The following is an 18,965-nucleotide window of genomic DNA, read 5'->3' as shown; positions in this document are numbered from 1 at the left end:
AGCGCCCGCCCCCTCCTCTCGGAAGAGGCGGAGATTCCGGCCGTGACCTGGAAATTGCTGTGCGACCCTCGTCCCTTTTAGGTCGGGCCCTCGGGAAAGATGGCTGCGGTGCAGGGGGCTGAGGTGAAAGTGGACGGCAGCGAGCCAAAACTGAGCAAAAAGTAAGTGTCGCCATGAGTTTTTAAGGTCTTTGCGCCCGGACAGTCCGGGCTAGGATGCGCCTCGAGGCGCCGGCCGAGGCGGCTGTGCCTATGGCCTTCCTGTCGGTTCTCGTGGGTCTGGACACGCCGGACGTAGCCGCTAAACCGCGAAACTACATTCCCCAGGTTGCTCCGGGGCCCGGCTCAGGCGGAGTCCTGTCGTCGCGTTCCTGGAGTTAGGGTATACAGAAAAAGGAGGATTGACTACAGAAAAACGAAATTTACTCCTTCCTTTACCTCCTTCTGGGAAAAAAAAAAAAATGCTTTCTTTTATTGCCGAGCCACGCCTCGCTACCACTGGAAGGAAGTTAAATACCCGAGCTTTTCGGAAAGACCTTAAAATTTTCCTTGGCCTCACCTCGGCTTTTCTGAATCTTATGTATTAAATGGATCGTTTCTAAAACTGTATTGTTTACCTAAATATGTGGATTATTTAAAGGATCTGTGAGTATTGAGTGAATGACCGATGTCCAGTAATAGAGTATGAGTCCACCAGTCTACTGGGTGGCACTTTCAAGCACTGCTGGATAGATCTTAGTTACCCACTCTCAAATCCTTGGTGTGTGAAGATAAATATGAATGTATCAAGACTAGCCACCCTTTAACTGGCTATGTTTTATATTCCTGGATGTATACCCTCTCAAACAGGGTTCTTTAGTTGAAGCACAGAACACCAGCAATGATTTGTTTTTTCAGTACTCCCAAGGAGGGGCATAACTAGACTATTCCAGAGGCAGGAGAAAAGTTAATTCATTACAAATAATGGCTGCCTTACCAAATTTGGGCTCCGTTCTTTTCTGAATCCTGATGGAATGGGCCCTTAACCAGTAAAAATTAATTTTCTTTTTGTGTCTCTGGATTTATGCTTCAAATATTCAAGAAAAATGAGAAAGGAAACATTAAATTTAATGGTTTGATGGCACTCTTCTGAAGGTAGGATACACATCTCTATAAATGTTTGGAACCTGGTCTCAGACTTCTGCCTTTGGGAAAATTGATTCGACTTTGATCTGTTACATAAATATAGTTGACCCTTGAGCAACTCAGAGGTTGGGGCACTGACCCACCATACAGTGGAAAGTTTGAGTGTAACTTTGACTCCCCCAAAATTTAACAGCCAACTGTTGGCTGAAAGCCTTATCAATAACCTTAAGAGTGGATTAACACACGTTTTGTATGTTAATGTATGTTGTGTGCTTTATTCTTAGAATTAAGTAAGTTAGGGAAAAGACATCTCTTAAGGAAACCATAAGAGGTGGGCCCCTGGGTGGCTCCGTTGGTTAAGTGTCCAACTCTTGATTTCGGCTCAGGTCATGATTTCACATTTCCTGAGTTCGGGCTCTGTACTGACAGCACAGCACGGAGCCTGCTTGGGATTCTCTGGCTCTCTTTGTCACTGGTTCTCCCCCCCACCCCCAGCTTGCTCAACAGACTGAGCCACCCAGGTGCCCCCACCCTACTACTTTTTAAAGCAGCTTCTATATGTCAGACATAATGCTAGAACCATACAAACTTTCTGTCTAATCTCAATAATAACCTTGCAAAGAAAATATTAATTCTGTTTTTCAAATTAATAAACTGAGGCTCTGGGCGACTGAATATTTTGAAGTGTGCACACCTAAAGTGTGGTCTGTCACTGATCGAGGCTCTGGAGCAGAGATCTAAAACCCAGTCCAGAACTCCACAGCCCATGCTCTTTACACTGCCTGCACCTTACCTCCCCACATTGTCTAAGAAAATCTGCTGTTAACGTATATAACTCTAGTGACCATGGGCTGAAAGAATTTTTTTTAACGATTAACATTTCCTTCTGTATCTTAATTGTTCTTGGGACTTCTTTGGTCTGCCTCTTCATGAGTACCGTTTTATGCCAGTTATCTTCTTCAAGTTTAAAAAGAGATGGGCTAAAAAAAAAAAAAATAAAAAAATAAAAAGAGATGGGCTGCCTGCCAGGTGACTCCTTCCCAAATGAAAGGTCAGATTACTGTAGTCCAGGATCCTTCCGGAAATTTCTCCTTTCCTCCTTGTTCCTAGAGCTCAATTAAGTCTTATCTTTGACTCAGAGGTGCTTTTGTGTGGCTTGCTTTTAGCTTCATCTAGAGTTTGCAATTGATAGTGACATTTCACGTGCTTCCCATTGCCATCTTTGTCACCAGGGTTTTTTTTTTTTTTTTTTTTTTTTTAATTTTTTTTTCAACTTTTATTTATTTTTTGGGGACAGAGAGAGACAGAGCATGAACGGGGGGAGGGGCAGAGAGAGAGGGAGACACAGAATCGGAAACAGGCTCCAGGCTCTGAGCCATCAGCCCAGAGCCTGACGCGGGGCTCGAACTCACTGACCGCGAGATCGTGACCTGGCTGAAGTCGGATGCTTAACCGACTGCGCCACCCAGGCGCCCCTGTCACCAGGGTTTTTTAATCTCCGAGAGAGAAGCCACATGTCAGGGGCTTCGGAAACACCGCCTCAGGTCCTGTCTCCTATTTTCTAGGTTGTTGTGATCATTTCTACCTTTAAACTATGGGTTGCCTTACTCCTGAGTTTTAACCCAGATATGCACCTTTTTACCATAGCAAGGACAGAATGTTGTCAGTTACGGTTGGAGCACAGTGAGTTACAGGGTTGTCCTCAGTCAAGAGGGTCTTCAGTGGAACACTAAAAGGTCGTGCAACTTCCCCTACCCATAAGAGTAGGACTGCTGGTTGGGTGTATATGTACTGTTTTGTCCCATCTGACACCACATCTCTGTTTCCTGTTAGGTGGTGGTAATCATTAGTTCCGGGGTGTTCTGCCATGTTGACGCAAGCTGCTGTAAGGCTTGTTAGGGGGTCCCTGCACCAAACCTCCCGGGCACAGTGGGGGCAGAGGGAGCTGCGACTGTATCAACTTGCTCCTTTCACAGCGCTTCACAAGGACAAGCCACTTTCTGATAAAAGAAGGTTGGTGCCCTTACCTTCGTTGTTGCTCTGGGAGCAAAAATCCTTCCTTACTTGGGTCCTTATTTGTTAAGCCTCTGACTCTTTGCACTTGTTGCTAAGGAAACAAAGAGCTCTACTGCCAAAACCAATAGTGGTTTCTCATTTTCTCTTTAATAAATTCAGATTCTCACTCTAAATTCTTGAGATGACTTGTGGATCTTATTCTACAACAGTGCCGAGAACAAACGTTCCCTTTCCTGTCTTTCTGAACTTGGTTTGCTCCCGAGATTAATTTGGTTTCTAGTCTTTGTTCTATCTCTAGGATCTTTTTGAATTTCCCTTAGGATTAATTTGATTTCCCTTAGGATTAATTTCCATTCCTAGTTGAATGGAAAACAGGTTTTTTATGTTAATGCCAGGAAGAACCAAATAGGCTCTGATGCCTACTGACTGAATTACAGCACAGTAAGCCTAGCGCACAGTTCTGGAATGATTGTATTTAAAACTGTTACAAGACAGATTACATCCAGAGACACCTACTTTGAAGCCCTCAGAGTCTGTTTTCTTAAAAATTAGTATTTCACATCACCAATTTATTTTTTCGATTGAGTCACTCTAAATTCATACTGAAAATTAAGAGTGTGCCCTAAAGCCAGATAATATACAAGCATGACTTGGTATAATTTGCTATGGTTATTATATAATATTCAGCTAACATTGGTGGTTTGAAAGAATGACCAATTCTGTTTGAATACTGTTTGTGTAGAGGATATCCTCTACACAAATCTGTTTGGTTTCTGGGTTCAGATAGCAAGATGTCAGATCAGAGTGTAGATAGTGAGAGATTGGACCAGCAGTGTATCCAAATCTAAGATTTCTTTCCTGGGTGCAGAGAATAAAGGGTTTAAGACAGTGAAGGATACCTAGAATGGCTCTCATTTGCATGTTAACTAAATGCTAAGGGCAGGTCCTATCTTTGCATACATTATTACAGTCTTCACATTTGGGGAGGGGAGTGTCCTCTGTTATTTACATTTTACAAATGGGAGGTCATGTGCCGAAGGTCATGTAATTGCTGGGCAGGTATGTCAGGATTAGGTCCCAGGCAGTCTGACTCCAAGGATGTTATATTACCCCCTACTCTATGCTGGTTTGTACACTGTTCTGCCCCATTTGTTGTCTTAGGTCCGGCTACAGTAGACGGGGAGATCAACACTGAGAGTCACTGTTAATACACTGACCAATGCTGAGGGAGGGATTGTCAACGGTGCGTCTCCTTGAACTCAGAAGAGCCACCTCTCCGTTACCCTAACCTACCCCAGACTAACCCACTCCTTGGAGAGGTGTAGGGAAGGGTGGCAGACAGAGCCAGACCATGTTGCCTCTTCAGTTTTCCTTTGTCCTGGGGTATCCTGATTTTAGTTTGGGATCTCATGTTGGAAAGCAGAAGGTGAGGAAGATCTTTCACATCTTTATTCTAAGCTTACTTTTTCCTTTGTTTCATTCACGTATAGAGTTGACTAAGAGACTAGAAGTGGAGGTGTAGCACCAGGCAAGAGCATTTCCCCCCAGGCTGTTCATATTTTTGATCCGTGGTTATGGGGCAGGACAAAGTAGAGGACTCTTCAGGTATCTGTCACATTGAACATTTGCATCTTGCCAACAGTGAGCTAAAGAGACGCCTGAAAGCTGAGAAGAAAATTGCAGAGAAGGAAGCCAAGCAGAAGGAGCTCAGTGAAAAACAACTAAGCCAGGCCACCACTGCCGCCACCAACCACACCACTGACAATGGTGTGGGTGCCGAGGAGGAGAGTCTGGACCCAAATGTGAGTCCCCTGGACCACCACTCTGGCTGGGCAGGAGGAAGCTTCTAATGAAGCTTAAGGCAAATTCCTTGGGACCAGTGACTAAGAAGAGAAATAGGAACTGAAAACAAGCTGTGAACCATGGGTTGCTGCAAATGGGTTGGTGGAAGGGGCGGGGGGAGGGAGCTGCCACTACGTCTGGTAAAAGGCACAGGCAATGAGCATTTCTCTAAACAACTCCCAGTAGGTGGTTGGGAGAATCGGTACTTCCAAGTGACTGATTATTCTTCCCTGAAACTAGCTGCGCCTCATAACAAATCCAGAAAAGGTATCTCCGTAAAGATTGACTAGGGTTTACTCTGGGCCAGAGATTCGCAAATTTTAGTCCATAGACCAGATCCACCTTTCCTTGCCTTTAATCTCATCTGTCCTCCCTGGTTTTGAAAATTGTATTGGAGCACAACCATGCCCATTTTTTTTTTTTTTATATGTCTAAGGTTATTTTCACACTACAACAGCAGAGTTGAGTGGTTGCATCAGAAAAGGTGTTCCTTTTTTACATCCTCCAGGCCCCAGAGTCTTGTCTTGGGGAAAAGTCTGACATGTAGCCAGGGGTAGGAAAGTAGGAAAAAAGGTAAGTAACTCACTGTGCAGATGCATCTGCAAAAGTGGCAACCAAGGCCACCTGTACAAATTAAACTTAGTATTTTAGGCAGAATTCCCTTTTTTCTTTTCATTGAATCTTGCATTTTGGAATTCTGGCCTTCATTTCCACCTGTGGATTTAGCCACTGTGCATATTTTAAGTGCAAATCTCACTCCCATCTTGGCATTTCAAAGGTGTGGAGGGCTCAGTTGAGGAGACCTCACTGTATTGGAGCCACTCTGGGGCAAAATACGGTACTCTACTAGGTGGGCCACTGGTCTGATCAGTCAGGTTCCATTTCTCAAAGGCTCTTTTTTTTTTCTTTTTTCTTTTTTTGTTAATAGCAATACTTCAAGATCCGCAGCCAAGCAGTCCACCAACTGAAGATCAGTGGGGAAGACCCATATCCACACAAGTTCCACGTAGACATCTCGCTGACTCATTTTATCCAAGAATACAGTCACCTGCAGCCTGGGGACCACCTAACTGACATCACCTTAAAGGTGGCAGGTAGGAGGATTCCCTGGCAGTATGCTGAGCTCTCACAGCAGACAGGCCGCTGCAGCAGCACAAAGAAAGTTCTGGGTTGGTCTTGCTTTCAAGTAGCCTGTGTCGCAGGCTCCTACTTCGCGAGGGACAGTGCAGGTATATCCATTCACAGAAAGAAGTAGAGCAGCCCCGAGACACGAGATTGTGTTCCAGACGAGGTGATGCAGCAGAGGAGGGGGCATTCTCTGAGGGGAACTCCTGACCTGATGCCGCTGCCACTTCATCGTCCTTTACGAGGACGTCCCCTTACCATTGGGGGTCACAACCCCATGTTCCTAAAAACTCCCACCTGTGGCCTAAGAAGTTTTGCACCGAGACTGTATTTCTAGAACATTGTTATTTTGGGGTTCTAGCATCTTGCACAGGATCTTTTCCTTAATTAAAAAAAAAAAAAAATCTGGGGCACCTGGTTGGCTCAGTCCATACAGCATGAAACTCTTGATCTCAGGATCGTGGGTTCAAGCCCCACATTGGGCTTAGAGGTTACTTTAAAAAATCTGTCTTTATTTGCCCCCCAAAAATAATAAAACTACTAATTGTAGAAAATTTGGGACATTCTAGGAAGCAGAGAGGAATTGAATTACCCATAATCCCACTACCCAGAGAGAACCTCTGCCAGTACCTAAATGCCCAAAGCTTAAAGTCCAGTAATTCTACTAAAATATGTCTTGATGTTAGTTGCTCTGAGTCTACGTTCTCAGGTACAGAGTGCCCTTTAAAAATGTGTTTTCAAGTCTTGTAGGAAATTTTTCTTCAATATATATATTTTTTTAATTTGGGAGGGAGAGGAAGCACAGGAGCAGGAGAAAGGAGCAGAGGGAGGGAGGGAGGGGGAGGGAGAGAGAAAGACTATCTCAAGCAGGCTCCACACTCAGCGTGGAGCCCAAGGCGGGGCTCGTTCCCAGGACACTGGGATCATGACCTGAGCTGAAATCAAGACGTGGACACTCAACCGACTGAGTCACCCAGGCACCCCTTGAATATATTATTTCTTTGGTTTTCTTTTGAGACTCCTTTTATTCATATGGTGGATTTTCAATATGTCACTTTTTTCTCAAACCTTTTGTACCTTTTTCTTTACACTTTGATGTTTAAATTTTGTCTTTCTTCCCTCTGGGTTTCTCTTAAAGCATTTCTGTATTCACTCTTATTTTCTTTTAGTTCAGTCTTCATTCCTGAAATGGTTTTTTACTTTATTTCTGATTTTTTCATGTGTCACCTCATTTCTTAGTTTCGATGATTCTAATGTGGGTATTTTTGTTTCACGGCATTTTCTTAATGTCATTCAACTTACTGTGAAATGGAATTTTTGTCTTTTCTGGGCATGTCCTTCCTGAGTGCTTTTTTATTTAATAACTGGTATTTGATCTCAGTACTTTTATGTTGCTTATTTTTATGTGAAATTAGTTTTCCTCAATGTTTTCTTTTTTAATGTTTATTTTTGAGAGAGAGACAGAGTGTGAGTGGGGAAGGAGCAGAGAGAGGGAGACACAGAATCCGAAGCAGGCTCCAGGCTCTGACCTGTCAGCACAGAGCCTGATGCGGGGCTTGAACCCACAGACTGTGAGATCATGACCTGAGCAAAGTCAGGCGCTTAACTGACTGAGCCACCCAGGCCTCTCGTTTTCCCCAATGTTAAAGGAAGCTTGATTCAAATAGCTTTTCCAGCTTCACTGAGCTACCTTTTCTGTTGTTTTTGTGAAGTGTTCAGAATTACAGCAGCTTGCTTTCTGAGATACCAAGGCTCTCTTCCCCTTCCTCACTTTTGTCGGACCCCTTTGTGGTTTCCTGGTCTTTTCCAGTTTTATGGGGCCTTGTCCTAGAAGGGAGCCCTGGTTAGTAAATTAAGAATATTCCTGGGACCATGCTGAAGGGCTTCAGCCCCTTTAGACCTTATGCAGCCCCAACTCCCTCTACTCACCCGTGTGGCAGTGGGCACATCCCCTCCTGGGTTCAGCTGCTGTCCTCCGGTTAGCTGCCATGTTTTCCAGTGACTACCTGTGGGCGATTTGGAGATTTCCAGTTCTCAGACTCGGCAGACACCCCACAAAGGCTCCCCTACAGCTTTCTCCCATATGGGGATCTTTGGTGGTTTGCCCCACTGCTTGTGTTTGGGGATTCTTGGGAGTATCCTCCCACATAATTTTGTTGTAAATGTTGTCCATAGCTTTTTGGCCTTGCCTGTGTAGTTGTGCTTTTTATTTTAATGGGAGGATTGAGGTAGAGCCGAAAACTATGCTGCCACCAGCGCTGCCGTTTTCCGGGAGTCCAGTAAACAACTTGAAAGCCAGGTCTTGCTGCACTTCTTTAACTGGTTTAAGTAAGATTTTTGTCATGAAGGAAAAGACTGGGCTTAAGTCTTGGGCTAAAATCAAATTGTTCTCGTCTATGTTGATAGGACATTCTACCTAGATGTAAACATTGCAGAGGGAACTTTTTGGGCACTGATGCCACAAAATAGCTTCTCGTTCTATCAGTGTTTTTGTTATACTTTTTCTAGGTAGGATACATGCCAAAAGAGCTTCTGGGGGAAAGCTCATCTTCTATGACCTTCGAGGAGAGGGGGTCAAGTTGCAAGTCATGGCCAATTCCAGGTATGTAGAAATACCACGTTGCGGGCCTTTCTGGATTGACCCAGGGCAACATGGTTGGGGACCACGTGATCTTCCTTTCTCATTGGCATTTAAAGTTAAAAGCGGGTTATGGTTGGGTAAAGCTGAAAAGAGAATAAAAAGGCTATTTGGTCACCTAGAGAATAACAACTGCCCTCAGGTTGTGCGGCAGTTACAGGTAAAAGATAACACTCCAGCAGTTGACAGAAGAGTCTAGATTCTTCCCGGTTTTTTATTTGCACCAGCAGTTTAGTGAGGATTCCAGAGGGCAGTTTTAAAAGCTAAACCAGTGGTTGGTTTTAATTCGGAATATCATACACTGAAGTACGGTTTTCTTTCACTCAGGAATTACAAATCAGAAGAAGAATTTATCCATATCAATAATAAACTGCGTCGGGGAGACATAATTGGAGTTCAGGGGAATCCTGGGAAGACCAAGAAGGGTGAGCTGAGCATCATTCCCTATGAGATCACACTGCTGTCGCCGTGTTTGCATATGTTACCTCACCTCCACTTTGGCCTCAAAGACAAGGTAAGCTCTGTGGCCTCCTCGCTGTGGTCTGTCATAGCGTTGAATTAGACTTGGCAATGATTTCTGTCTGTTGCTTTTGCTTTAGGAAACACGATATCGTCAGAGATACTTGGACTTGATCCTGAATGACTTCGTGAGGCAGAAGTTTATCATCCGCTCTAAGATCATCACATATATAAGGAGTTTCTTGGATGAGCTAGGATTCCTGGAGGTGAGAGAGTTCTTACCTGTCACAATGAGCTAGCTGCCTTGCTATGCCTGCCTCTTACTATTCCTTCTCTTCCCTTTTCCATGTCCTGTATCTATACTATTCATGCTTAGCAAAAAGTCCCTTTGATGGCCAGTGTCTTTGTCCCACCTTGTTTTTTTAGTGCCCCGATGAGGAAGGCAGGATTTGAATTCTAAGATAATGGACAAAGTGTAGGTCTGTCTACCTACTAATGATGTCATGTTCATTGAGTTACCAACTCATTTTGCTTTTTTGTAGCATTAAGGAAAAAAAAAAACCTTTTAATTATATGAAGAAAGGTAAGTACATGTGTAAAACAAATTCAAAGAAACAGAAGCAAAACTGAAAGTCCCTTTTGTATCACCCATCTCACTTTCTTCCCCAAACTTGAGTTTGATACATAACCTTCCACACCAGTTGCTATGCACATATAACTACATACTGAGCATGTACTACATGAGGTACGTGTGTAAACATTTTGGAAGCGTTTTAATTTTTGTTTTAAACATAAATGAGGTCACACTACATGTATTCTGACGGACCTGCTGTTTCCTACTCCCCCCCCCATAGACGTTGGACCTTTTTGCATGTCTATAACTAATTCAAAGAACATAAACAGTTCAACTTACAGTGTTTATTAAAATATAATTTATAATTTGTGGAAGTTTATGGTACAGTGTTAATAGTGTTTGGTATTAATGGAAATTGAGACACTTCTAGAAAATCAGGACATCTCTACTTCTTTTTCAAGCATTTGCACATTACTGCTAAACTTAAATTTCACTTAGGGATATAACCGGCTAAACTATCCATGCACAACATGAGCTACCCTCAAGGCCTCTGGTTTGCGGACCTCTGTCTGAGGACTCAGTGTATCTCCCTGTCTTTTAGATTGAAACTCCCATGATGAACATCATCCCAGGGGGAGCTGTGGCCAAGCCTTTCATCACATACCACAATGAGCTGGACATGAATTTATACATGAGAATTGCTCCAGAACTCTACCATAAGGTAATAAGTAAGAAGATGCCCTGTTCCTGGGAGAAACAGAGGCCGGAAATCCATTGGCTAGATAGATGTAGTTAGAAATAAAAGGAACAAAAAGAGTAGAACAGCCAGGAGAGTATTCTAATTTGGCACACCTGTGAGCGTTAACACTTCTGGAAATTCTCTACAGGATCAGTAGAGCATTGCAGGTCAGAGGGCAAAGGGATTGTCTTTCTTAGGTGTATAGCTCCTCCTAACCTGCCTCGGTTCTCATAATATTTTAGGTTTATTGTCTTCCTTAGATTAGGTCTGATCTTAGTCTTTTATAGAAAGCTTGATATCTGTCCAAAAATTGGAAATAAAGATTTATAAGTCACCAGAGTAAATACCAGAGACTGTCATTCAAGGTTCTTAGTTGCAGACAACAGAACCTGGTGTAACTAGTTTAGGCACAAGAAAAATGTATTCAAATACATAAGGAAGCTCACAGTCCCAGGAGGATCAGAGAATCAGGCTTGGAGACCACAGGACTAGGAATGATTCTCAGGTCCATCTGGGCTCTTCCCATGGAGAGCCCAGATTTTTCTACTTGGGACAGCTAACGCAGCTCAGAACCACAGCGCTATCCATTAGGACCTCTGCAGTTACTACCTCTAAAAGCTAGATATCTCTGGCCCCCTTCTCCAGGAGGAATTCTGCAATACCTACATCTTCTTTCAGTAGCATTCAGAAGTTGCATGGGCATGTCTGACTGGTGGGGAGCTTGAGTCACATGCCTGCATCCTAACCCCAAGAGAGGCCTCTTTCTTGGGGAGGCTCACACTCACAAGATGGGGTGCTGTCCTGACAAAGGAAGAGTATTCAGAGGTCCTGGGCAGCCAAAACGAATGATGACTATCCACTACGAGGGTCTAAAGACAGTAGGGTGTTCGACATTTGGGTAGAGACCTGAAAACATGCCTCAGCTATGAAAACCAAATTAGTTTTGTAGACGGAAACTTTCCAGAGTCATTGAGATTAGCTGCCATGACCTTGGCCATGTGTTGTTAGATCCTGGTGGTTGGTGGCATCGACCGGGTTTATGAAATTGGACGTCAGTTCCGGAATGAAGGAATTGATTTGACTCACAATCCTGAGTTCACCACCTGCGAGTTCTACATGGCCTATGCAGACTATCACGATCTCATGGAAATCACGGAGAAGATGATTTCAGGTGACCTCTCCTATTCCCTTTTGTCTTTCACATGTGTCTGAAGGGCTGGTGTGCTGCTTGTAGGAGGACTTCCTGTTGGTCCTTTTCAAATGGTAGATTTCTTTCCCAGGGATGGTGAAGCATATTACAGGCAGTTACAAGATCACCTACCATCCAGATGGCCCGGAGGGCCAAGCCCATGAGATTGACTTCACCCCACCCTTCCGGAGAATCAGCATGGTTGAAGAACTTGAGAAGGCCTTGGGGGTGAAGCTGCCAGAAACCAGGCTCTTTGAGACCGAAGGTAAAGTGATGCACTCCTCCACTGAATGGCCCTCCTTTCTCTTCATCTTTGAATTAGATGAGATCAGGGCTAGAATTTTCCCACACTGTTCTTTTCATACATTTTTTTTACTGGGGTAATGTGATTCTTCTGTCCTGACTTGTACATTTGTATTACAGAAACTCGTAAAATCCTTGACGATATCTGCGTGGCAAGAGCTGTTGAATGCCCTCCACCTCGGACCACTGCCAGACTCCTTGATAAGGTGACAGACCGTGCTCTTTGAGTACATGCCCTCATCCAGTGATAACCAGCCCCCTGCTCCCTGGGAAGGTGAACTCCACTGTGGAGAACTAACTTACACAGCCTCACAGGAAAGCCCTAATGAGAGAAATAAGAGAATTAACCAGTTTTGAACTGCTGTTCTAAGCTCTATACCGAGTAGTTACATAATCTCAGTCAAACCTTACCGGCCATGGAGAGACTTTTGATAAACCCTTGTAGCATCCGGTAGTGGGTAGGAGCAGAGTCCTTCTGCCAGGACTGGAACAATCCAAATGCCATCAGAAGGGATCTGTAGCTCTGCTTTGCTTTCTCCTTAAGCTTGTCGGGGAGTTCCTGGAAACAACATGCATCAATCCTACGTTCATCTGTGATCACCCGCAGATAATGAGCCCTTTGGCTAAATGGTAAGATACAACGTGGTTTCCCAGTTACCTGTTGCTGCATAACAACCTCAGAGTTATAGTGGCATAAAACAACAGTTCTCAAGATTTTGTGGGCTCACTGGGTAGTCTTTCTGCTCTACAAAGTGGTAGGGTAACCCAAGTGGCTGTAACTGGGAACTCGGGCACCTTCTTTCTCCTCCACTGGGTTCTTGTTCCTCCAGGGCCTCTAAATGTAGCTAGCCTCTGTCTGGGGCAGCATAGCCTGAGCTTCCTTACATAGTGGCCGGGCTCCAAGAGGAAGGGTTCCAAAAGAATAAACCCCAGTGTGCAAACACGTATCAAGCCTCTGCTGATGTCCCATTGGCCAAAGCAAGTCATATGGGCAGCCCAGAGTCAGTGTGACAAGGCACAGAAGGCCATGAATTCAGGAGGTATGGTTCAGTGTAACCATTTACCACCCATGTGTGTTGTGAGGATGACTAAAGCTTCCTTGTGTCTAACCCTCCTCACCGTTGCACCAAATGGTTTGGTGCTAGAGTGCATACAGGCTTCGGGTCTCATCCGTAACAGTTTGAGTCAACTAGAATCCAGGAACTCTTGTGTTTGTACCAGATGTTATTAGAGAACCTGTATGTTCAGCCTCTCCTTTGGTCTCCTATCTCCAGGCACCGCTCTAAGGAGGGTCTCACTGAGCGCTTTGAGCTATTTGTCATGAAAAAGGAAATCTGCAATGCCTACACCGAGCTGAATGACCCTGTGCGGCAGCGGCAGCTCTTTGAAGAACAGGCCAAGGTAAGGAAGGAGAGTGCGAGTCAAAGGCAGTTACTTCATCATGTGCCCACTGACTAGAAAACATCAGCCTTAACTCTGGTCTGTGTCACTGTCTGCATCTCTTAATGACTTAACAGAAATGAAGGATAAAGCCACAGGCTTCACTGGAGGAGGTCATATTTCAAGATGGAGAACTTGACTAGTTTGGGTCTTAGAATTTCTATATAGGAGCTTAGACATGATAGTGTCTGTGTGGGGAGTGCGATACTTGCCTTGAAAATACGTTTGCGTAAAAAGAACATAATTTTTCTTAGATGGTACATTTATTAAGGTGGGTTGGGGATAAGAGGCAGATAGATTAACGAAGACCAAGCCCTCACAGGCTGCCTGTGATGGCTGGTTTCAGGAAATGAGGGAAACACTCTTAGGAATCCTTAGTCTCTGAAAATCAATCTCCTTGGACTCACCAAGTTGTCCGGGACAGTGGAGGTGTTTTCATTTCACAGAGAAATGCGCTTGTGTTCTGAAGTGGGGATCGCCAGACTTGACCGGGTCTTTGAAAGAAATGGGTCCATCCTGAAGTTAGTGGGAAACCAGTTCCCAACAAGTGCTTGGTTTCCAGAGCATTCCTGGAATGGTCATCCCTCTAAACGTGTTAACGTGCTTGCTCAGACACTGAGAGACAGCGTGACCTGAGACAATGTCACTGTTTGGTTCTCTTCTAGGCCAAGGCCGCTGGCGATGATGAGGCCATGTTCATAGATGAGAACTTCTGCACTGCCCTGGAATATGGGCTGCCCCCCACAGCTGGCTGGGGCATGGGCATCGACCGCGTCACCATGTTTCTCACAGATTCCAATAACATTAAGGTACGTAGTGGTCTTCCTGCCGCACCCACTGCCCTGCAGGAGCTCTGCTCTCAGGGGCAAGGTGTGGTGGGCCTGGAGAGCAAAGGAAGGGCTTCAGGCAGAGCAGTTATACATGACTCTACAGGATGACGACCAGACGATCTGACATTATGAGATTTGGGTTTTTTTCTACCTGAGGCAGAAGGAATACTCATTGTTTGCATTTCTTGAGGATCTAAGGAACACACCAGGCCCTCTGCAGCCATTATGTCATTTCACTTAAGTCAGCCCTACGAGGTAGAGAAACTATTGTTATCTCATTTTTGCAGATAGGGAAATCCTATTTTAAGAGAACTCTGTGTACACTCATTCTTTTCTATCTTCTAAGTTTAAATACCAGCACAGATCTCTGGATTTGGGTGGCAACAGTAACCAGAAGCAAAAGGAATGGGTGGATGGCTGTGAAAAAGAGCGTGCTTCTTCCTTCAAAGTGATTTTCTCTCCTGTAGGAAGTACTTCTGTTTCCTGCCATGAAGCCCGAAGACAAGAAAGAGAGTGGAGCCACCACGGATACATCAGAAAGTACAACAACTGGTACTTCTGTCTAGAGAATAATAATTGCAAGTTGTGTAACTCAGGCTTCTCTGCGTTTCTGCACAAGATCAAGGACGGCAGGGGAATTTTTGTGTGTTGCTGTCCATTTGACGATCACCGTTCAGTTGGGCCGCCAGACGAGAGAAGAGGAATTAAGAATTCCTTTTTACTCCTTGTTCCCGAATAAACCATTTGTCTCTACTCTTGTCTCCTGACTATTTACCATGGAATGTCAGCTTTTACTCAGACAGCTGGCCTAGTGCAGGGTTAGCATTATATCACTTTATTCATTCAAGTTTGTGTTAATATCTACTCAGTACCAGGCATTTTTCTAAGGGATTAAGGACACAGCAGTGAACAAAAGGCAAGTCCCTGCTTTGGTGGAAATTTCATTCTTTTTTTAGGGGTTGAGGGCAACTAGATAAAAATATGTATTTCTGGTAAATACTAAGAAGAAAGGGGGGAAAGGGGACAGAGGTGCTATTCTAGAAAGAGGTGGATGGGGACAGTGCTATTTTAAATATGTGATCAGGGAGGACTCTTCTAGGTGACATTTAAGTAGAGAGCTGGAGACACGTCTAAGGGGAAGGGCAATCCAGACCAGAGGACTGCATTTTCAAGGACCGGCAGAGGATCTGGTGTGGCTGGAGGAGTACGGAAAGATCCCTGTAAGCCATGCTGACGAGTGTGTGTTTTATCATGAGTGATGTGGGATGCCATTGGAGGGTTTTGCATAGAGGGCTTTCAAAATACTGTTCTAGTTAGCACAGGGAGGGCAACAGTGAAAGGGAGATGACAGTGCCAATGGTTTAATGTAACAGAGATGCTTACAAGTGACGACTCTACCTGTTCCTCAAGTCGATAGAATTTGGTGATGGGATGTGGATCAGGAGAAAAGAGTCCAAAGATGATTTCAAGGTTTGGGGCCTGAAGAGTTGGCCTTTATGAAATGGGACAAACAGGAAGTGCAGTTTGAGAGGAAAGGTAGAGTGTTAGGTTTTGGACATCATTTGGCCTCAGGTGGGAACCGTAAGTATGATGCTGAATGGTGAGTCTGGAGTTTTATCATTACTTTCGGCTCCTTTCATCTAGGTTAGGAATGACACAAGGTCATGGCTGAGGCCGTGCTGTTATAATGGAGTCCCTGACCCCTGATGCACAAGGCAGCTGGGGGAAGCCTTCCAATGAGTCCTACCACAAAGGACTTGCCTTGTGCATCTCAGCAAGGCCTGCAAGCAGCCCAGTTTAAGAGTCTACTTTCACAGAGCAAGGTTTTACTTCTGTAGCTGGTACAATGATCTTAGCATGAGAATTACCTCCCTAGGAATTAATTCAGAGTTTTGAGCACCTCCAACCCTTGCTGGTGTTTAAACACAGGCTCTAGGAGCACTTGACCGTAGTGATAGATGACCAGGTGTAATTTCAAAAGAAATTTCCATATGGCACATCCCCCAGCAAGATGGTGTTAAAATGAAAATCATTCCCCGCCCCCCACCCCAAAGGAGAGGGTATAGGGTCAAGATGGGGTACTGGACTTCAGGCAACACTACCATTAGAAAAAGCCACAAGAACAATGAGGTCACGAGTGACCTTTAAAGGACTGTTTAGTAGGCTGGGGGCAGAAGCCAGCTATCTGGCCTCAAGAAGACTGGAGATAGAGATGAACTGAAGCAGTAGCAACTTGTCTGGGATTTAACAGGAAGAATAACAAACAGGATGAAAGCTAGAAGAAACAGGATTGTAATTATAAAGTCCTCATTACTTCCTTAAATGGTTGAAGGCTCAATGTGCTATCTGCCGTACTGTGGTGAACAGAAAGGCACGGTCCCAAGCTTCATGGCAGCTCTGATAAATGCTTTGAAGGAGATGTCTGTGGGGTATTGAGAAACTCTAACACACCTAGTTAAGGAAGGTTTCCCTGAGGACACGAGAATCTGAGATCTGAAAGAAGATAGAGCATTAACTAGTCAAAGAAGGAGGGCTTTCCATGATGTAGCAACAAGTGCAAGGGCCCTGAGATAGGGAAGAGCATAGAAAAGGCCAATGACACCAGATAGAGTACAGAAGACTGAAAATATGCCACCAGATGAAGTAGGAGGCAGGCCATACAGGGGTATGAGCCTTATTATGATGGCATTTTATGTAGTCTCAGCCCTACTATAGGATTTTGTATTTTAAGAGTGCTGGAAAGCCACTAAAGTATTAAAGCAAGACTGTAACATCACATTTGTGTTTTTAAAACATGTCTGGGGCACCTGGGTGGCTCAGTGGGTTAAGCTTTGACTTCGGCTCAGGTCATAATCTTGCAGTTCATGACTTCAAGCCCCGTCTCAGGCTCTGTGCTGACAACTCAGAGCCTGGAGCGTGCTTTGGAGTCTATGTCTCCCTCTTTCTCTGCCTCTCTCTCTCTCTGTCTCTCAAAAATAAATAAAACATTAAAAAAATTTAAATCAAATAAAACATCAGTCTGGCTACTCTGTGAAAGAGAATTGGAGTTGGGCAAGGAAAGGTGAAAGTCTAGAGGTTAGCATAGCAATCCAAGAGGGAGACATCCTGGGCTGTTGCCATGGAAGTGGACAGAAGTGAATGGATCCAAGAGACGGAGTAAAATCAACAGGATTTTGCAGTGGATTATATTGTGGGGGTTATGGGAAGGAAAATGATGACAAGGAGGGTGACTCACTTTTCCATTTATACAACTAGATTGATGGTGGTACTGATCCCTGAGATTGATGATCTCCCCCCCCCCCCCCACCGCCATCAGTGCTTCTTTAAAGACAGAAGAGGGAGAGTTGCAGATTAAAGATGTTGGAGAGACAGGAAAGAGGAGCAGAGTCCTTAGCCTTGAAGGAGTCTTGTGGCCCTTTTCTTCTGAACTAGAAGGAAGGACAGGGTCAAGTAAGCTGCACTCTAATTTGTAACTTCTGAGATGTAACAAGAAGAAAAGTCAATTTTCTCATCTTTAGGAAATGAGGTATACAATTGTTGGATGGTACAGGTTCCTGAATTATCCAGACAAGTTATACTACCTACTCCTGGCAATCTGAAGATTTTAGACCTGCACTACCCAATACAGCAGCCACTAGCTACATGTGGCTATTGAGCATTTGAAATGTGGCTGGTTCAAACTGAGATATATTGTAAGTATAAAATACCAGATTTATTAAACTTAAGTATGAAAAAACACTGTAAAATACCTCAGCTTTTTAAAATATTGATTACATGCACCCAGCAATTGCACTACTAGGCATTTATCCAAGGAATACAGGTGTGCTGTTTCGAAAGGACACATGCACCCCCATGTTTATAACAGCACTACCAACAATAGCCAAAGTATGGAAAGACCCCAAATGTCCATCGGTGGATGAATGGATAAAGATGTGGTATATATACAATGGAGTATTACTCAGCAATCAAAAAGAATGAAATCTTGCCATTTGTAACCACGTGGATGGAACTGGAGGGTATTATGCTAAGTGAAATTAGAGAAAGACAAAAATCATATGACTTCACTCACATGAGGACTTTAAGAGACAAAATAGATGAACATAAGGGAAGGGAAACAAAATAATATAAAAACAGGGAGGGGGACAAAACAAAAGAGACTCATAAATATGGAGAACAAACTGAGGGTTGCTGGAGGGGTTGTGGGAGGGGGGATGGGCTAAATGGGTAAGGGGCATTAAGGAATCTATTGAAATCATTGCTTCACTATATACTAATTTGGATGCAAATTTTAAAAAATAAAAAATAAATTTAAAAAGCTAATTTATAAAAAATAAAATATTGATTACACACTATTTTCACCTATTTCTTTTGACTTTTTTTAATGTAGCTATTCGAAAATTTTACAATATTTGTCTCAAATTATATTTCTGTTGTACAGCGCTATTTTAGACAGAAATTTAGACTAGTGATCCATGATAGGACGCCATTCTACTAGTCGAACCAGAAAGTCAGCTTTCATCAGGCCATTTCACCGGTACCGACGCTCCAACACTCTGGATTATTATCGTTTTCTTAAATCTTTATTTTTGAGGGAGAGACAGAATGAGGGCAGGGGAAGAACAGAGAGAGAGGGAGACGCAGAATCCGAAGCAGGCTCCAGACTCTGGGCTGTCAGCACAGAGCCCG

The 18,965-nt window shown here is 44.0% G+C and overlaps 1 protein-coding gene across 3 annotated transcripts; it reads left to right on the top strand.

The window, feature by feature from the left end:
* The first annotated feature begins 4 nt into the window (after positions 1–4).
* KARS1 (lysyl-tRNA synthetase 1) lies at positions 5–15,032 on the top strand. 3 transcript variants are annotated; one of them, XM_045443597.1, is made up of 15 exons: positions 33–161; positions 2,958–3,137; positions 4,783–4,942; positions 5,911–6,076; positions 8,616–8,709; positions 9,073–9,259; positions 9,345–9,470; positions 10,380–10,499; positions 11,526–11,688; positions 11,798–11,971; positions 12,130–12,215; positions 12,554–12,639; positions 13,284–13,410; positions 14,115–14,258; positions 14,747–15,032. In XM_045443597.1, the coding sequence occupies exons 2-15, from the start codon at positions 2,992–2,994 to the stop codon at positions 14,843–14,845; spliced, it is 1,878 nt and encodes a 625-aa protein (XP_045299553.1). In that variant the 5' UTR covers positions 33–161; positions 2,958–2,991; the 3' UTR covers positions 14,846–15,032. The 3 variants fall into 3 exon arrangements, with proteins under 3 accessions (XP_045299554.1, XP_045299553.1, XP_045299555.1); XM_045443598.1 differs by lacking the exon at positions 2,958–3,137 and having other exon boundaries at positions 5–161; XM_045443599.1 differs by lacking the exons at positions 2,958–3,137; positions 4,783–4,942 and having other exon boundaries at positions 70–161.
* Positions 15,033–18,965: the final 3,933 nt, after the last annotated feature.

The sequence above is a fragment of the Leopardus geoffroyi genome, chromosome E2, assembly GCF_018350155.1.
Source record: "Leopardus geoffroyi isolate Oge1 chromosome E2, O.geoffroyi_Oge1_pat1.0, whole genome shotgun sequence".
NCBI lineage: Eukaryota > Metazoa > Chordata > Mammalia > Carnivora > Felidae > Leopardus > Leopardus geoffroyi.
The sequence above is the reverse complement of the archived record's forward strand: the minus strand, read 5'-3'. Positions and strand labels throughout refer to the sequence as shown.

Coding starts and splice junctions, on each gene's coding strand:
- KARS1 (XM_045443597.1), top strand. CDS start 2,992: ATGTTGACGCAAGCTGCTGTAAGGCTTGTTAGGGGGTCCCTGCACCAA. Junction 11,689..11,797: donor CACGGAGAAGATGATTTCAG/GTGACCTCTCCT, acceptor TTTCTTTCCCAG/GGATGGTGAAGCATATTACA. Junction 12,216..12,553: donor CTGCCAGACTCCTTGATAAG/GTGACAGACCGT, acceptor TTTCTCCTTAAG/CTTGTCGGGGAGTTCCTGGA.